We start from the raw sequence: 19743 nt of genomic DNA on the forward strand, positions 1-19743 counted from the left end.
TATACTCTTATATGTTCTGTTTTAGATAAAGTTCCATGACCTGCAGAGAAGAATGTAACTCTGCAGTGTTTGAATGACATGTGCTGTCTATTTAGCTTCCTTGGGTCTATGGATCATAGCATGGTTATCCTGTCCACTTACAAGTGAGTACATACCATTTTTGTCTTTCTAGGTCTGGATTACCTCACTCAGGATGATCTTTTCTAGTTCCATCTATTGCAAATTTGCCTACAAATCATGATGTCCTTGTTTTTAATAACTGAATAATATTCCATCATTAACTCTTTATAATCAAACAGAAAGTGATGTGACTAGGTACAACTTTCTTTGATTTGAAAGAAAGATAAAGAATTGAAGGTGTATTAGAGATGATAACACTAGTAGCTCCCAAAGAGGTAGGTTTAAGAAAAGTGGAGGCAGGTGTGATGGCTAATATCTATAATCTCGGAAGGGCTGAGGCAGAAGCACTCCCATGAATTGGGAGGCCAGTATGGTCTACAATTTGAAACCTCATCTCAAAAAAACCTTAAGAAAGGAATTGAGAGCGGAATTCAGGCAAAGGCAAGGGATTCTGTCTTGTTAGACATGAGATGCTGACTTATTAAAGCAAATGTAATTGAGTAAAAAAAGCAAGCTGAGTTATCAGTTCATCTGGCTATTAGAACTCAAGAAACAGATAAGTCTTTCCATAGCAAATGTGTTAAAGGAAACAAATGTGGAGGAAACATGTTGATGGATCATATATAACCACAGAAGGACAAGATAATGAAGATAAATGTTAATAATAGGAAATACTAGGCCATGGTGAGGGACATCTAAAAAGAAGAGGCTAAGCCAAATATAACATTTGCTTAGGAAGGGATTAACCATTATAAACCTTTGAAAGGAAAATATTTTCTAAGGGGAATAAAAATAAATGTGTCAGGGAAAAGAAATAGACCAAAGAACACACTTAACCCTCATCTGTTCTTTGAAGATTGCACATTACCTGTTCATAAGTTGTTGGAGCTTTTCTTCCTTGCTCTATATCAACTGTAGCTGCCACAAGTAAACATGTTTTCTGTGCAATCAGTAGTCCTTGATCCAAAGGACTAAAAAGGGACAGCTGATAAGAAATAACCAGAACATCGATGAATAGTGAGAATTCTGTCAGGTGAACACAATCAGAATGAAAATCAGCAACATCTTGTCTGAATGAGAAAATGCTGCTGGGAAACCACATGTTGCCATAAAAATGACAAAGACTATCACCCTGATTTACAGTTTTAATTTTATATTACTTTTCATTGTTTTTAGCACCTTCCTAGATATAAAAAGCTTCTCTTCTTCAGTTTTCTTTCTCAATGACAAGTACTGTCATTTGGTCCTGAATGCCTATCTAGCAATTTACTCCTTGGGTGATGCTGTCATTTATGGGTGATTTTCCCCCTGGGAAGTAGTTTTCCCTTTATACTGAACAGAGCCCAAATCAGTACTTAAATTGTTATGCTTGAAGGAGACAATGTCAAATCTTGGCAGGCATTAAGCATAACCTCATCATTAACCCTTGTCCTCTAGGTTTAGGAAATACTTGGAGCTTTTTACTATAATAAAACTCTAGGCCACTTTGGCTTCTACATGTCAGTCTTACACAAGCATTATCACAAATGTCAAAACTAAAATAGACTTATCTCATCTAATTAAAACTGCATTTATACATAAACTTGCAGACATTTTATTTTACTAGTACTGGTGATTGAGCCCAGGACCTTGTGCGTGCTAGATAGGTATTCAACCACCGAATTACATCCCTAGCCCTCCAAAGACTTTCTTAATCTCTACAAACATTTATGGGTAACAATCATGACCTTCACAGATTTATTAACATTTTAAATTGTCCAATCTCTTTAGGTCTTGGGTTACTTAAGGTTAGGAAACTGTGATCTTCAGTTCATTCCAGCTTGAAATTCTGAACATTTAATTGGCCTCAATTTGTCCAGATTTTGATACTTCCAAATGTAGTGAGGTATATTCTGTAATCCTCTGCTTCAGTTCCCCCATTGGCACTTGAACCACTTTCTAGTTTTTTAAATGTCGACTTTGGAGACTGTTATGGTTTGTATTTGCTGGGCCCAGGGAGTGGCACTATTAGAAGATGTGACCCTGTTGGAGTAGGTGTGTCACTGTGGTTGTGGGCTTTAAGACCCTCATGTAGCTGCCTGGAAGTCTAAGTATTCTGCTAGCAGCCTTCAGATGAAGATGTAGAACTCTCAGCTCCTCCTGTACCATGCCTTCCTGGATGCTGCCATGTTCCTAACTTGATGATACTGGACTGACCCTCTGAACCTGAAAGCCAGCCCCAGTTAAATGTTGTCCTTTATAAGGACACCTGCCTTAGTCATGGTGTCTGTTCACAGCAGTAAAACTCTTAAGACAGAGGCAAATGACTATTTTTTTAAAATGCTTAAAGGTGAATAATAACAAATTCACAAATTCTTACATATAGAACCTGTTCAATTAAACTTAATAAATAATGCTCAAACTTATCTCCTTTTTCAATCCTTGCTGTCTGCAGGTACTTATGCAACATTTCTACACACTTATTTGTGTGACCTTTCCTAATGTGTGGTAGCTCGTAACATTGGAGCATGCCCATTCTAAAGATACTTATGTTTTAATATGGGACTCTTTAACTCCAAATCCCTTCAAAGGCAAAGGAATAGTTCTGTACTGGTAGAACTCTATAATGTAATGGTAGGCTCTATAATGAACAATTTTTCTCTTTCTTTTTTAAATTATTATTTATTCACCTTACACCCCACTCACTAGTCCGTCCTGACCACCCCCTCCCACAATCCTTCCTCCCATCTTCCTTCCCCTTCCCCTCTGAGACGGATCCCAGGGTGTCCCCTGACCCTCATACATCAAGTCTCTGCCAGATATGGCTCATCCTTTCCCACAGAGGCAAGACAAGGCAGCCCAGATAGAAGACCATATCCCACATACAGGCAACAGCTTTTGGGATAGGCCCACTTCATTTGTTCAGGACTCACATAAAGACCAAACTTCATGTCTACTACCTATGTTGGGAGCAGGCCACATCCAGTTCATAATGTTCTTTGGTTGGTGGTTCAGTCTCTGAGAGCCCCAAGGGTGCAGGTTAGTTGACTCTGTTGGTCTTCCTGTGGAGTTCCTATCCCCTTCAGGTCCCACAATCCATCCATCCCCCTATTCTTCCACAGAGTATATAATGAATATTTGTGATGAGATTTACCTTATAAGAAACCATGAAAAATTTTTTCATTGCTTCTGGATCCTTCTCAGATTGCACAGCTAAGTTCCAAGCTAAAAGTTAACATGGAATAATATAATTAGAAAATCAACTGTTTAGTCTGTACCATAATCTGCCAACATTTTTAATGCTAATATGGTGATAAGGGGGTTCTTGGGATTAAGTATATTTTAACTTAAAATTTTAAATGTAAAATTAATTTAAAAATAAATTAAACAAGTCAATGAAGTATTTTGTTTTTGAAAAAAGAAACTGACTTTATGTTGTGGGGAATCTTTTTGCCAAGAAATATAGTGATTCCCAGCACTTCTGATTGCCCATTCTAAGTAAATTACATTCAAGAAACTGTTTAATTTTTTTAAAGTTTGAGATGTACAAAAAGGATTCTCAGTACTATCTATCTTTCTATCCATCCATCTGTAATAATAACAATTAAAGAAAGTGGCCATGAATTTGAAAGGGCATGAGATTTTTGTGGAACAAGAGATAGGAGAAGCTGGAGTGAGAAAAGGGTGGGGGAAATTATGTAATTATATTTTCATTTAAAAACACAGAAAAAAAGGAGAGTCACCAAGTAGCAACTGAAAGTCACCAACTCATCAACTGGTAAAAGGAAGATAAACTTTAGGAAAGATCAGAATATACTAACATCAGTAGATATTTCTGGAACATTTTCTGTCTTCCAAAGGTTAGTAGAAGCCCCAACTAGGTAAACCAATGTGAGCGAGAAAACTGCCTCCATCTTTCCAAAACTTCAAAAGGTCAGAGTCATTAAGTCTTTCCATATTTAAAACTGTTCATTTTCCAAATTTCTTAGAATTCACATTATTTATGCCCTTTTGCCTAGATTAGAACCTCAAGAAATAATTCCATAAAACAGAAACAGGTTCATGTAGAACCAGTCCAAACTGTGATAGTGTTAATTAATAGTTCTTAACTACCTCCATAATTTTATATCACTTTTATTAATTCAGTCTTAGAAAATGGCACAATTCATAATTGTGTCACTTGATGAATTTTAATAAAATAAACATATATACACATGAAGAAAGATTTTGGCCATTATCAGAAAACTGCAAATTTCTTTCACATCCAGGCTTTCTTCTTACGGTAAACATTATCTTAACTTTTTTTCTTAAGGTTATTTTCATGTTATTTAAATGCTAAAGTCATAGCAACTTCTCCACACATGAATATAATGCACTTTGATGACATTTATCCTCTCTGTTTTTCTTTCTTACCTCTTAAATGAATCACTATTTTGATTTCTAACACAAAATCAGGTTTGTGGGTTTTTTCTAAAAAAAAGTTTTATTTATTTTATGTATCTGAGTACACTGTCATTGTTCTCAGACACACCAGAAGAGGGGATCAGATTGAATGGCTGTGGTTGTGATCTATCATGTGGTTGCTGGGAATTGAACTCAGGACCTCTGGAAGAGCAGTCGGTGCTCTTAACAACTGAGCCATCTCTCCAGTCTCAGTTTTGTGTTTTTTAACCAGTGTATAAATTGGATCAGGCATCCTGTACTCTTTAATGTCTGGCTGTGTTTGTTCAACAGTATGTTTCTGAGATGTACTCATATTTTTGTGTGTAGTATATTTTTGGTGGATCACATCAAGAAATATATTCAGCTTTCTAGAGCAGGTTTAAGAAAATAATTTGTGAAACTAAAGGTATAATTAATCATTTTGTTTTTGACCACTCTCCATAGAAAAGGAAAAAATAAGCATAGAATATTTTATTATGTGTGAGATACATATACTGTTTCATATGAAATCCTTAATAAATAAATGATCCTACATAAGAGATATATACATTCCTAGTTTATATACAAGGAAACCAAGATTAAGCAAATTATACATTATATACCATAGCTTCAAAAGAAAGAGACATAACTTATTATATCAGAAAAATTTCCATGCCACATTTTTTATTACCTATTTTCCGGAACCAATTGGCATCATTAACCATCCACTTCAAAGTTAAGCGAGTTTCATTAAAATGTTCAGAAAATTTCAGGAGTGCTGTATCAAATAGGAAAATAGGATACTTATCTTAATATGCTAGCAAAGTTTTTAATCTCCTTTAAAAACTGTATAAATCTAGAAAGTTTATTTCTGTGCATATGTATATGGTAGCATATCACAATAATCCAAATGAGAAAAAAAGCACTAACAAGCTCCATGAAGGCATTAACTCAAACTTTGAGGGAACAAATATATTCTTAGAGAGAATTATAAATGTAATTATTACAATTATTCACTACTTGAGGCACATGCAAGGAGATAAAGAATGGGAATAATAATTAAAACACCAAAATAATTCTTAGTATGGTTGAATCCCTGGGGTTCAATCTCTAGCACCAAACAAAACACCCTAAAATAATCATAGTATCAGTAGACTGGCATAATATTTACTTAGCTTCCACAATAAATATAATGTAGAACCAGAACATGCCATCATCACCAGAAAGCATTTATTACTTACCACATGCTCTTCTCAGAAAAAGAATACCAACCAGCAAAGTTTTCATTTGAAAAGCTTTGTCTTTAAGTCATTTTGCTATGTTTATAATCTGTATTTGAGGTATAAAATTCAATCAACTATTGCCAAACTTAAGGTTCCTAAGGTATGGACTTTGGGATGTTGTTAGAAATGAAATGAAAATACCTTTTGAATAAATGGGACACTATCAAAGAAAGCACAGTGCTGGTAAAAAAAAAAAGAAGAATGTGATGTTGCTAGACACTAGTTTAAAAAAGTCAACAGGAAAGATTACAAATAGAAAACAGGAGAAGGCACAAACTTTTGTAAATAAGTAAAATAAAAGAACAAGCAATGCAGGTTAGATAAAGAGGTCACATAAAACCAGCATGATTTAGAGAATTTCGTTTGTTTTTATATTAATTTTTGCATATGTAATGATAGGACAGAAAATTATAAGGGAGAGAAGGATAAAAGGAAGAGAGAATGAATGAATGAAAAAAAAGAAAGAGGAGGGAAAGAGGGAGGGAAAGAGCATTAGGAAGGCAAGTGTCTTTGAAACAAATTTGGATAAAATGGAGCTGAAATCACATTTAGAAGTAGATGCTAGTGATGTCAAACACTTCCCTTCTTGTGCATGAAGAAACTAAAATAGATCTCTGTGGTAAACATTAATAAAGTGTATGAAATTTAACTAAAATATCAGATTAGAGTCAGTATGTTCAATTTATTTGGAGAATTCAACAGAGGATAGATGTAAGATGAAGGACTAAAAATAAGTAAGAACATAATTACCTGTATTCAAGTAGTTCAAAAGTCTATCCATTTCTTTCTTTCTAAAAATTAAAGAAAAGGGAGTTTTTAAATTGTTCTAAACATTTACTGTAGAAAAAAACCTATTTGTGTCTGAGAATTGGGTTAAAAATGCAAAATGTACAGTTCCTAGTTCAGTGAGAAGTACTTAAAGAAATGTTTAACATCCTTAGTCATCACAGAAATGCAAATTAAGTAAAATCTATAGAAGTCTAATGTCTAAGAAAAAGCAAGGTGTGGCTCAGTTGTACTGCCTCACATGAGATGCTTTACAGTCTGTCTCCAGCTTTGAAAACAGTGGAGGTGCTCTGAGTGAAGCAAGAGTAGACAGTGGCCTGGAATCTCATCTCTAAGGAAGTGCCACATAATTTTTTAGCATTCTTAGGAAGCCCAACTTAAAAAAAACATTTATCTAATACAAACTTCTCATTTTACACTTGAGGAAACACACCTCATAGCATAGGATGGTTTCTATAAGGTGACAGTTAGTGACAATGACAAGTCTACTATACTGATCTTTTAAATCCCCAATCAAGTTTGTTTAAGGGGTTAACAAATATTTAGCAAAGCTTCTGCCTTCCCATTCTATTTTTAGGAGACTGAAAGTTGACATTCTGACCTAACAAGTAAAAATCTGAACAGACTGAAAAATCAACAACTCTTCTTGAATCCATAACAGTAGTGAGGAAGAAGGCCAAGCTACTGCCAAGAAGACTGAATTCAGGTGGGACAGGTAAATACAGTGAGATGCAGAGCAGAGACCTTTGGAACTAATGCTTTAGTGAGAACAACTGGACTATGGTTGACAAATCACTGGATGCTTATCCTGAAAAAGTCTTAAGAGCTAAAAACTCCAAGGTGATCCATTATAAGGAGGCCTCAACACTTTTACAAAATTCAGCAAGGTAGCTTAGCTAGGTATTCACAGTAGGCATTGGAAAACAGGCAGGGATGGGGAAAAGAAATTGTTTTGAAATATTCCATAATACTATATTCTCTAAAATATTTATTTTGTGTGAATGAATATTATGCTTACATATATGCATATGTATCATATGTTTGCCTAGTGCCCATAGAGGGTAGATGAGAGTGTCAGATCCCCTGGAACTGGAGTTCCAGATGGTTGCAAACCACCATGTGGGCACTGGTAACCAAATTCAGGTGCTCTAAAAGTATACCATATCTTTAACTGTTGAGCTACTGCTCCAGCCCCTATGTCGTTTTAAAAAAATATTTTCAATTATTACTTATGGATACACATGCCACAGTGAATGTCTGAAGATTAGAGGACAGCATTGTTGAGTTAGTTCTATACTTTCCCCTTAATCCAAAAATCAAACTCAGGTTGCCAGACTTGCTTAGCAAGTGCTGTTACCAGCTGAAACATCTTCTCAGCTCAATATTATGTTCTCTTAAAATAAGGTCTGACCTCTAAACAAACTACCCGAGTTCAACTTCAACCCTCTAGTGTATTTCCAGAGCTTGCTTCTGGGGAAATAGCTGCAACCAGTTCACTTAAGCCACCCTGACTATATAAAAGAGGAGAGGAAACTAGAGCAATTTCCCTCCCATATAACTCACTATCACACAATTAAAAAGCCTATTTGTAGCATTTCTTTTAACTTGGTATATCATGTCTTTCTCTTGAGGAAATAGGAAAATCATACTAAAAGGCAAAAACTAATTGGAAGAGACAAAACCAGCATTATACAGACATGGCAGAGATGATATATGATTAGATTGGGAGAATGTGTGCATGCAGGTGTGTGTGTATATATGTGTGTGTGTATGCATGTACGCAGACTGTAATGTTTCTGCTGTTATTCACCTTCTTCTTCTTTTTTTTAAAGAAAAGATAGTGTCTCTCACTGGCATGCAATTTGCCAAATAAACTACATCAGATGGGCCATCAAATCCCAGAGGTCTGCTGATTTCCACCAACCTAGTGCTAGGAATACAAATACACCAGACATTTCAAACTGGGAATTTAAATTAATATGATAAGGGTTCTAACAGATGAAATAATATGCAAGCTGTGATCATTATTCTTGGTTATCAATTTGACTATATCTGGAATTGACTATAAAGCCCAAACGACTGGGCACACATATGAGGGCTTATTTTCTTAAATCATTTGAAGTAGGAAGATCCACCTCTAAGTCAGATCTTAGAAGTGGAAAGATAAAGCTTTAATCTAGATCTTTTGAGATGAGAAAACCCTCCTCTAATATGGGCCACACCATCTGCTGGAAGCCTATATAAAGGACATGGAAGAAGGAAGTTTCTTTGCCTGCTGTTCTTGCCCTCCCTAGCAAGTCCACTCCTTCACTGGCATTAGAGTCCACTTCTTTAGGATTCCAGCCTCTACTGAAGAGCCGCTGAGACTTCCAGCATCTTTGACTGAACAACTACTAGGTTCTGGATTTTGGGTTAATAACCAATCGTTATTGGATTAGCTAGATCACTAATAAACTCTCCCTCCTCTCTCTCTCTCTCTCTCTCTCTCTCTCTCTCTCTCTCTCTCTCTCTCTGTATGAGAGGGATTGGCGGGGGAAAGAGAAATACTAGTAGAAGTTACTCTAGAGAACCATGACTAATAATATACAAGCATATATGAGCAATACAAAAAGAGTCAAAATAATTCTAAGAAAGAATCAAAAAGAAATGCCGGGATTTCAAACATTAGCAGACATAAAAATTCCTGTGATAGTCTTGTTAGCAGACCAGACACAGCTGAAAGGGTTTATATCAAGAAAAAAATACAAATACTTCAAACCAAAGAGAATAATGACAAAAAAAAATCCAAGGACTGTGGAACAACTTTAAAAAGTGAAATGTGTAATGGTCACACTGGAAAAAGAGAGATCAAAACAGAAGAAATGTGCAAAATCCTAATGGCTGAAATACCCTCAAAACTAACCTTATGTACCAAACAGAATTCCTACAGTCTCCTTTGAGGATATACTCCCAGTGATCAAAGGACTTCCAACTAGGCCCTGCTTCTTTAAAGTGTCACAAAATTTCTCAATACTGCCTTCCTGTGATGTGAGTCAAGCCTTGAATCATAATGGACCCTTGGAAGACCTCAACCTATGTCCAAATGGCACGGAAAACCTCAAAAAAAAAAAAAAAAAAGAAGAAGACAAAAGGAAAAGATAGTGGAGTAAAATATTAAAAATATTTATCACTCTCTACAAAATTCAAGTCCAAGTGGATCAAAGACGTCAACATAAAACTGGATACATTACATTTCATAGAAGAGAAAGTGAGAAATAATAGCCTTGTATCCTTTGGTATGGTAGACAATTTCCTGAACAGAACAACAATGGCTCTGGATCTAATATAAATAATTGATAAATAGGACCTCATGAAACTCAAAACATTCTGTAATGCAAAAGACACTGTCAACAGGACAAAAAAAAAAAACAGCCTACAGGTTGGGAAAAGATCTTCACAAACCCTTCATTCAACAGAGGGCTAATATCCAAAATATATGAAGAACACAAGAAGTTAAGTCTCCAACAACCCAAAAAACCCAATTTAAAAATGGGGTACAGAGCTAAACCAAGAATTCTCAACAGAGAAAATGACCAAAAAGGACCTAAAGAAATGTTCAACATCCTTAGTCATCACAGAGAATCCAAATCAAAATGACTGAGATTCACCTTACAGCAATCAGAATGGCTAATCAAAAACCCAAGTGATAGCACATGTTGGCAAGGATTTGGAGAAAGGGGAACATTCTCCCATAGGTGGTGGGATTGCAAACTGGTACAACTACTCTGGAAATCAATCTGGCAGTTTCTCTGAAAACTGAAAATAGTTCTACCTGAAGACCCAACTACACCACTCCTGGGCATATACCCAAAAGATTCTCCATCATACCACAGAGTCAAGTGCTCTACTATATTCATAGCAACTTTATTCATTATAGCCAGAAACAACCCAGATGTTCCTTAAGAATAGATACAAAAAATGTGGTACATTTACACAATCGTATACTATTCAGCTATTAAAAACAAGGACATCATGAATTTTGCAGGCAAATGGATGGAACTGGAAAATATCATCCTGAGTGAGATAACCCAAAATGACACGCATGGTGTATGCTCATTGATAAATGGATATTAGTCATAAAGTACAGGGTACCCATGCTACACTCCATAGGTCCAAAGAAGCTAAACAAGAAGGAAGGTCCAAGCAAAGATGCTTGAATCTCACTTTGAAGGGGGGATAATGTAGTCATAGGAGGTAGATGGAGGGAGGAAACTGGGTGGGAAGAGAAGGGTATGGGGCGATGGGCTGTGAGAGGCAGTGGGGTACCCAGTTGAGTCTGCTTCTAACCCTAGAGACCCTAAAGTGATGATAGGAGTTGGTGGTACTCCTGGACCTCCTGGTTCCTTTCACTTAGCCTCAGCCATCCACAGCCCCTCCCAAAGAGAGGTTTGTGGCCTTCAGTCACATAGCACAAGTATAGGGCATGACTACAGGCCTGCAGAGCCTCAAGACATATCCATATTAACGAGATACCTAAAGGCCAGAGGGTGTAGCCAATTAAGCATTCCTTCCCAGACCCTCCTCCTACTTCCAAAAGGTATTTAACCTCAGGCCCACCCTGAGGACACGGGATACAGCTTCATCCACTTTCTGCCATGACAATAAATGTTTTAAGATCAGGGACTTCCTCTCATCTTTGGTGCCTGCCGTGTGGGTTCTGTCGAAAAGGTCTTCAACTACCAAGTCACAGTATAATCTCCCACAGAGGACTTCTCTACATTCCAGCCATGGATAGGCCGCTAATCCAAGCGGATCTAGCCAAGTCAGCCAAGGCCCAGCCAATCGAGTCGCTGTAACCAAGAGTCTCATTTCCCCGTGGGGCACTGTTGTAGCTCATCTTCTCCCCCTTGCCATGTCTCATTCCTTCCATGGCCTCTCAGTGGTGTCTGAGAGCCCAAGGGCTTGAGACAAGTCAATCCCTGTCCACGTTCTTGCCCGGGGATCCCCAAGCAAAGAGCTCTAGTCCACACAGGACCTCAGACTGGGATCTCCCCACACTCGGAGTGGAGCTCAGTGGCTTCCCATAGCCTGGCATCTGCCCAGTAATGTGTGGAGTGACCTCAGTCGAATTCTCGTGCTTCTGCCCCCTGAGCTTCGGTTCCAGCCACCTGGGGAGGCAGACATGCGGGACCCACAACTAAGCCCAACAGGACCAACATTCATGCACGAACTACAGCTCCACAGATGGGAAGGGGGATGTGGGGGTCACAATCAGGTGTGGTGACAGACAGCAGAAAGGGCAGAGGGCCAGGAGAATGAATGGAAACATGCAGCTTGTACAGGGCTTGGGGGCATCTCTAGGACTGCTGTGCCAGAGACCTGGGATGGGTGAGGCTCCCTGGAGTCAATAGGGGTGACCTTAGCTGATACTCATAGCAGTGGGGACATGGAACCTGAAGAAGCTACCTCCTATAGCCAGGCAGGACTTACAGTGTAGAGATAAGGACACCAAACCACTCATAAAACCCTCAATACAAAATCTGTCCTGTCTATAAAAAATTCAGGGACAAAGATGAAGCAGAAACTGAGGGAATGGCCAGCCAATAACAGGCCCAACTTGAGACCCATCCCATGGACAAACACCAATCCCTGACCCTATTAATGATACTCTGTTATGCTTGCAGACAGGAGCCTAGCATAGCTGTTCTCTGAAAGGTACCACCCAGCAGCTAACTGAAACAGATGCAGACACCCACAGCCAAACAGTGGATGGAGCTTGAGGACTCTTAGTAAAGAATTGGAGGAAGGATTGAGGACCACATAGAAACTCCACAGGAAGACCAACAGACCTGGATCAACTAATCTGGATACTTGGGGACTCTCAAAAGACTGAATCACCAAAAAAAAAAGGATACATGAGCTGGACCTAGGCCTCCTGCACATATGCAGTAGATGTGCAGCTTGGTTTTAATGTGGATCCCCAACAAGTGGAACAGGGGCTATCCCTAAAGTTGTTGCCTATCTGTGGAATCCATTCCCCCAACTGGGCTGCCTTGTCTGGCCTCTGTAGGAGAGGATGTGCCTAGCCCTGCAGAAATTTGATGTGCCAGGTCAGGAGGATACCCAGGAGGGCCTCGACCCTCTCAGAGGAGAAGGGGGAGGAGGAATAGGGGGAGGAACTGTGTGAGGGGGAACTGGGAAGGGGGCAGCTATCAAGATGTAAAGTGAATAAATAAATAAATAATTAAATTTAACAAATAAAAGACTGACAGAGGAAAAAATGAGCAAGCTAGAATTCTATACTCAAAAAAATCATTTAAAGGGAAAGAAAAAAACTTTAGAAAAAAAAGTGAATGAGACCGTAACTACTTACAAGTCACAAGACATTGAATCTCTGGCATTCTGATCTTGGGCTTCCTGGTACTCGACTGTAAGAAATTTCTGTTTTACAGTATTTATTATAATTTTCTAAATGGAAAAATGAAGATGTAACTCAGCAACAGAACACATTCCTAAAGTGCACCAAGGCCCTATATCTTATTGCTACTCCTGAAAATAACAGACAAAAGACTTTTTGTCTGTCATATTTTGAATGAGCTAAGACACCTATCTATTACAGTAAGACAATAAAATGGGGGAAAAGGTATTCAGATACGCAAGGAGGAACTATAATTGTTCTCAGATGACTTGCTTGTCTTTCTAGAAAACATAAACAACTCAGTCCAATGGCTCTCCTCCAAACTCCACTCATTCCCACTCCAAATATTGGAACTCATAAATGGTCATCACAGGATTTCAGAAAACACGGTAAATAGACAGAAATCAAGGGCTTTCCTATACTGACAAAGAACAAATGGAATTAGAAATTAAAAACATAACACTAGAGGACCTATCCCTGCCTGCCCCTACCAGCAAGTGTCTACCATGCTGCATCTAACCTTTCAGCCAAGCCAAACCCTGCACATCCTTCTCCCAATGAGTTCTCCTAACCCCCCTTATTCAATCCCCCAAACCCATTAGATCAAATTCAGGTTCCATGTCCAGTACCTCAGCCTTGTCGGCCACCACTACTTGCTCTGTAACTAATTTATAGGATTCCTCTAGGACCTTTCTATACCATGTCAAAACTCTCCTCCTGCCAGATCAACCTCTACATTCCAGGCTTGGACCAGGGCACACATCCTGAACACAAAAGTTCAGCTGGTGCCTCATAAGAGCCTTTACTAACCCAGCTACAAACCCTGCAATCTATAGTGGTCACCTAACTGCATGATCTGATTCTGCAATCAATAATGGCACAAACATTGTGAGACTAACCAACAACTTTTTAATTGGATTTAAGGCTACTCTACAAAACAGAACCATGTTGTTCTATCTATAAGATAGAACACTGCTTGGGTATCTAAAACTAATAGGCCTTGAACCTAGGGGAAAAGCAAATAATACTACTGTTCTGTTAAAGAAATGTAGCCATAAATTGACTCCTAATAACATTCTGTTATACCCATAGCTCAGAGTCTTCATCAACCATCATCAGAGAAGCTTCCTCCTGCAGTAGATTAGAACAGATACAGAGACTCACAACTAGACAATGTACAGAGAGTTAGACACTTCAGAACAGTCCTAATGGGATATGTTCATCAAAACTCTCACCCCAGGGATCAGAGAGTTATTCGGAAGAGGAGATGAAAAGATTTTAAGAGCCAGAAGGGATGGATGACTTCAAGGAAACCTTGTCTTCCAGACACAGCAGGACTGACAAAATATGAACTCATGGAAACTGGAGAAGCATGCAAGGTTCAAGCCAGACAGGGAGGGTCCTAGCTCTAAGAGGGAGAAGTGAACACTATTTCCCATCTCTAACCAATCTCCAATTGTCAATCACCTTTAAAGGAAAATTTAGTTTTCTCTAATACAATATCATGGTACACACACACACACACACACACACACACACACTCACTTAGGGTAAGCCCTCTTGCTCAGCAGTAGACAGGCAACACAAAATGAAATCATTGTTGTAGTTTTTCCCTCATATTGCATTATTTGGGTACTTACTGGACTTTTGTTTATATCTAATAATTTCTGATTTTGTGCTTTTATAAGTTTTGTAGTGTTTGTGTGTTTCTTGTGGGTTTTGTTTTTTTAATATCTGGTTTATTTGTTTTTATTTGCCTATGTGTTTTTAAGAGAGACAGAGAGACAGAGACAGACAATATGAATGCAGTTGGAGGATGGGGAAGATCTGGGAAGAGGAAACTGTGATTAAAACATATTGTACAGATTATATCTGCCTAGACAGAGTAATCAGCCCTTAATAATTCTGCATCACTAAGGTCTGTCAGATGATCCTGGGCCAGAAGGCTGAAGATTTGATGCTCCAACGTTCGGTAGTATAGGGGCTTTCCAGGTGTTCAGCGGTCTCTATAAATTGGCTAAGTTTTAGAAGCTATGCTTAGTGCTTCCCATAATTTCAGTTAACTCAGTCATTCTGGATTTCTGACGGGGTTGAAGACCTATAGTCTTATAGCCAATCCTGGCTATTTACTTTGAGAGAAAAGATCTGAGTGGATGGTTTTCAGCTGACATTCATTCTAAAGCCAAGAAAAAAGCCAGGGTAAGAACTAAGTCTTTTAGTTAGGATAGATGACAGAGGTTCTGGTTAGTCAACAAAATGATGAACTGGGCATTAGGACTATCTTGTACCTCACTGGTACAATTAAGAATAAGTATGCTCTAATTGCATGTTGAGAGAAAAGTTTTATTTTAACAGGGTGAAGCTAGGTGATGAGAGAGAGAGAGAGGGAGAGAGAGAGAGAGAGAGAGAGAGAGAGAGAGAGAGAGAGAGAGAGAGAGAGAGAGAGAGAAAGGTGGGGCATGGAGGCAGATGGTCTCGTGTCTCTCCACCAGTCAAAGATAGTAGTTTGGGTATTGGGTTACACTTCTGATTGAGCATTACCAAACTTATAAAACTTTTGATTAACACTTAAAAACTGCATGAAAGCAAAAAGGAAAAGGGGGCATAGGATAGAGGTTTTCTAGGGAGGGGAAATGGGGAAAGGGGATGGCATCTGAGATGTAAATAACATATAAAAAATAAAAGTGATTCGAAATCCTTAAGCGATTTCAAAATTTGTATTTCCCAGACACAGAAGCATTTAGGATGGGTAAATTCATACCAACTAAATGTAAATTAAGGTTAATATAATTAACATTGTATTAAATGATTATTTCTACTCAAAAAGCTTAGATTACATAGGATGAAGTTATTAAGAACATTGTTTCATTTGTTTGGCTAAACTGTTTTTTCTCAGTTCAGAATTTGTAAATAATTGCTTATTAGGAGATTTGGATTATTGAGGTTTGTATTACATATTGAATATATTTTGTGTTACTTTAGAAGATATTAAAATTACTAGCAGTATTTTGATTTTATAATTAATTCAAATGAATCATTAAGAGCTTGCCTTTTTGTAATTTTTTTATCCTGTTATAAACTACTTTATCTAAGGAAACATGCAGATTTTAACTATTAAATAACCATAATAAAGATATTTTATTTATTGCCAGCAAAAAAAAAACATATTGTACAGATTTTCAATTAAAAAAAAATGAGCCTGGGACTAGAGAGAATTCACAGAAGAAGAAAAAAATGGCTAAGAAATATCTCAAAAAATGTTCATGGTTCCTAGCAATTATGTAAAAGCAAGTCTAAACAAGTCTGAGATTTCATCTTAACCCGATCAGAGTGACAAATATCAACAAAACAGCTAAAAACAAATGTTGGAGGGGCTGTGAGGGAAAATGGAACCCTCTCATTCACTGTTGGAATGATTGCTAACTTGTCCAGCCACTCTGGAAATCAGTGTGGGGAATTCTCAAAAGGGTAAGAATGAATCTACCATATAACCCAGCTATACCACTCCTTGGCCTATGTCCAAAGGACTCAACAGTCTACTCCACAGCTACTTGTTCAGCCATGTTTATTGCTGTTATATTTACAATAAGAAGGAAATGAAAACAATGTCAAAAACAATGTCCTTCAACCAATGAATGGATAATGAAAGTGAAGATCACACACTCTGTGGGATACTATTCTGCTGTAAAGAAAATTGAAATCATAAACTTTGTACATAATGGACGGTTATTGAAGATGATATGAAGTGAGATAAACCAGATCCAGAAATAGAAATTTTGTACACTCTCCATCATCAGAGGTTCCTAGCTCGAAATATTCAGATGAATACATATCCTGGAGTAATCTAAGAATCCGAGAAAGTAAAAGAAGACCATTGTGGGGTAGGAGGAGCAATACAGAAAGGAATAATAATATACAACTGATCTGATGGGCTGGGGCAGGAATAAAAAAGCCTCTAGTTAGGAAGGGACAAGGAGAGAAAGACAAAAGAAAAGAAGAGGGGGGAGATAACAGTAAGATTATCTGAAAAAGTCATAATAAATCATAATATTAGACTTCTATCTTTAAAAAACCTGTAATACACACACATTAGTATATTATACATAGACACAAATATATACACATAAGTTTAGTTTATATGTACAATATACATACATAGTATAAGTGAAAAAGTCCATACAGCAAACCCCCCCAAACCAGGCCTGAGTTGTTAATCAGCTGTTGTCCAAGAGACTCTCAAAACATTACAGGCTACTGATATTGCCTTTGTTTGTCCTCCAAAGGTGAAAGTTAAGTCATTATTGCTGAAGACACCATGTACTTCAGACATGGGACCTAGAGGCTCTCAAGCTGGAACTGAGTTGATTGACTCTTTCCTGAAGACTAGCTTTCATGGTACCAGAAGGTGCCATGCAAGCTTCCTAAGGAGGGAAGCATGCAACAGCCCTACCCAGCTATGACAATGGTCCACAATGACAAGCATGCCATGATATCCCTTAGGGTGGTTAGTAGTATTCATAACCAGGTGGTAATCAAAAGCTCTCTAATTAGACTTCTTGATTAACAAGAGAAAGATCATTCCTGTTACCGGAAACCTAGCCAAATATACTCAAGGCTAGTAAAGTCATGAATCTTGGAGGAGAACCTACAAACACCGCTGCTCTATTAAATCAGAATAAACCCTATCTACATTCCCTGTACCCACAGGTAAGTGTAGTCCTCACTCCTCATCAAGGAAAGTTCTCTTTGCAACAGATAGAGACCATTGCAGAAAACCACAACCAATCAAAACACAGTGGATATATCTACAAAACAATTCCTGCACCTAAGGCTCAGGGAACACAGAAAAAGAGGAAAGAAAGACTGCAGGAGCCAGAAGATGAGGGAGTTTCCTATGAGATTGTAACTTTTAGTAATGTCAGAAGCTGAGGAGCAGGGTGACCCCATAGAAGACCAGCAGTCTCAACTAACCTGGACCCCTGAGATCTCTCAGACACTGACCAGGCAGCATACACCACCTGATATGAGGCCTCCAACACATATGTAGCAGAGGACTGTCTGGTGTGGACTTAGTTAAAGATAAACTGAACACTCAAGAGACTTTGGGCCCCAGGGAGTGGGGAGGTCTGATGAGGTGGGTGGTGGGTGGGACATCCTCTTAGAGACAGAGTAGGAGGAATGAGATGGGGGAACAGTTGGAGGGTGAACCGGGAGGGAGGATAATGACAGGATTATAAAAAAGAGTCAAGATAATTTTAAAAAAAGAATTATTAAGACTCAAGTAGAAGAAAAGTCAATTAAAAGTAGACCGAAAGAACTTCTAGATGGGTGAACATACTGAGGTACTGGGATGATGGTTAGCTTGAGGTGTGTTTCATCTAGCTCTTCCTAAACTAATTATTTATAGTAAACTGTAAGTCATGAGTACTCCAAATCTGTCTAGCAAAATAATGAATTTTAAAAAGAGGACAATTGAAATAATCCCTTGCATCCTATCAGAACACCATGGACTAAGGCTGGTCTTCAATAATAACAAAAATAATAACAGAAAAAAAGCCCACATACACATGGAAACTGAACAACACTCTACTCAATGACAACTTGGAAGAAATAAAGAAAGAAATTAAAAACTTTTTAGAATTTAATGAAAATGAAGGCTCACCATACCAAAATTTATGGGACACAATGAAAGCAGTGCTAAGAGGAAACTCATAGCTCTAAGTGCCTACAAAAAAAAACTAGAGAGAGCATACACTAGCAACTTGACAGCACACCTGAAAGCTTTAGAACAAAAAGAAGAGAATACTCCCAAGAGGAGTAGATGGCAGGAAATAATCAAACTCAGGGCTGAAATCAACCAAGTAGAAACAGAAAGAACTATACAAAATATCAACAAAACCAGGAACTTGTTCTTTGAGAAAATCAACAAGATAGATAAACTCATAGCCAGACTAACCAGAGGGCACAGAGACAGTATCCAAATTAATAAAATCAGAACTGAAAAGGGTGACATAACAACAGAAACTGAGGAAATTAAAAAAATCATCAGATCCTACTACAAAAGCTTATACTCAACAAAACTGGAAAATCTGGATGAAATGGACAGTTTTCTAGATAGATACTGGGTGACAAAGTTAAATCAGGAGCAGATAAACAATCTAAATAGTCTCATAACCGCTAAAGAAATAGCACCAGTCACTAAAAGCCTCTCCACTAAAAAAGAAGTCCAGGATCAAATGGTTTTAATGCAGAATTCTATCAGACCTTCCAAGAAGACCTAATACCAATTCTCTTGAAACTATTCCACAAAATAGAAACAGAAGGAACACTACCCAATTCATTCTATGAAGCCACAATTATGCTCATACCTAAACCATACAAAGACACAACAAAGAAAGAGAATGTCAGACCAATTTCCTTTATGAATATAAATGCAAAAATACTCAATAAAATTCTGGCAAACCAAATCCAAGAACACATCAAAACAGTCATCCATCATGATCAAGTAGGCTTTATTCCAGGAATGCAGGCATGGTTCAATATTCAGAAATCTATCAACATAATCCACTAAATAAACAAACTCAAAGAAAAAAAACACATGATCATCTCACTAGATGCTGAGAAAGCATTTGACAAAATTCAACATCCCTTCATGGTAAAAGTCTTAGAAAGATCAGGAATTCAAGGCCATACCTAAACATAGTAAAAGCAATATACAGCAAGCCAGTAGCCAACATCAAACTAAATGGAGAGACA

The 19743-nt window shown here is 37.8% G+C and overlaps 1 protein-coding gene across 1 annotated transcript in view; it reads right to left on the reverse strand.

Moving 5' to 3' along the window:
* The window catches only part of Tex11 (testis expressed 11), a 245179-nt gene that overhangs the window by 47493 nt on the left and 177943 nt on the right, over positions 1 to 19743 (reverse strand). Inside the window, exons 20-23 of the mRNA XM_034486384.2 lie at positions 6555 to 6595; positions 5213 to 5299; positions 3254 to 3324; positions 989 to 1105 (exon numbers count right to left, since the gene is read on the reverse strand). Coding sequence (XP_034342275.1) covers positions 989 to 1105; positions 3254 to 3324; positions 5213 to 5299; positions 6555 to 6595 — 316 coding nt within the window. The remainder of the gene's footprint in view (positions 1 to 988; positions 1106 to 3253; positions 3325 to 5212; positions 5300 to 6554; positions 6596 to 19743) is intronic.

Source organism: Arvicanthis niloticus, chromosome X (assembly GCF_011762505.2).
Source record: "Arvicanthis niloticus isolate mArvNil1 chromosome X, mArvNil1.pat.X, whole genome shotgun sequence".
NCBI classification, from domain to species: Eukaryota; Metazoa; Chordata; class Mammalia; order Rodentia; family Muridae; genus Arvicanthis; species Arvicanthis niloticus.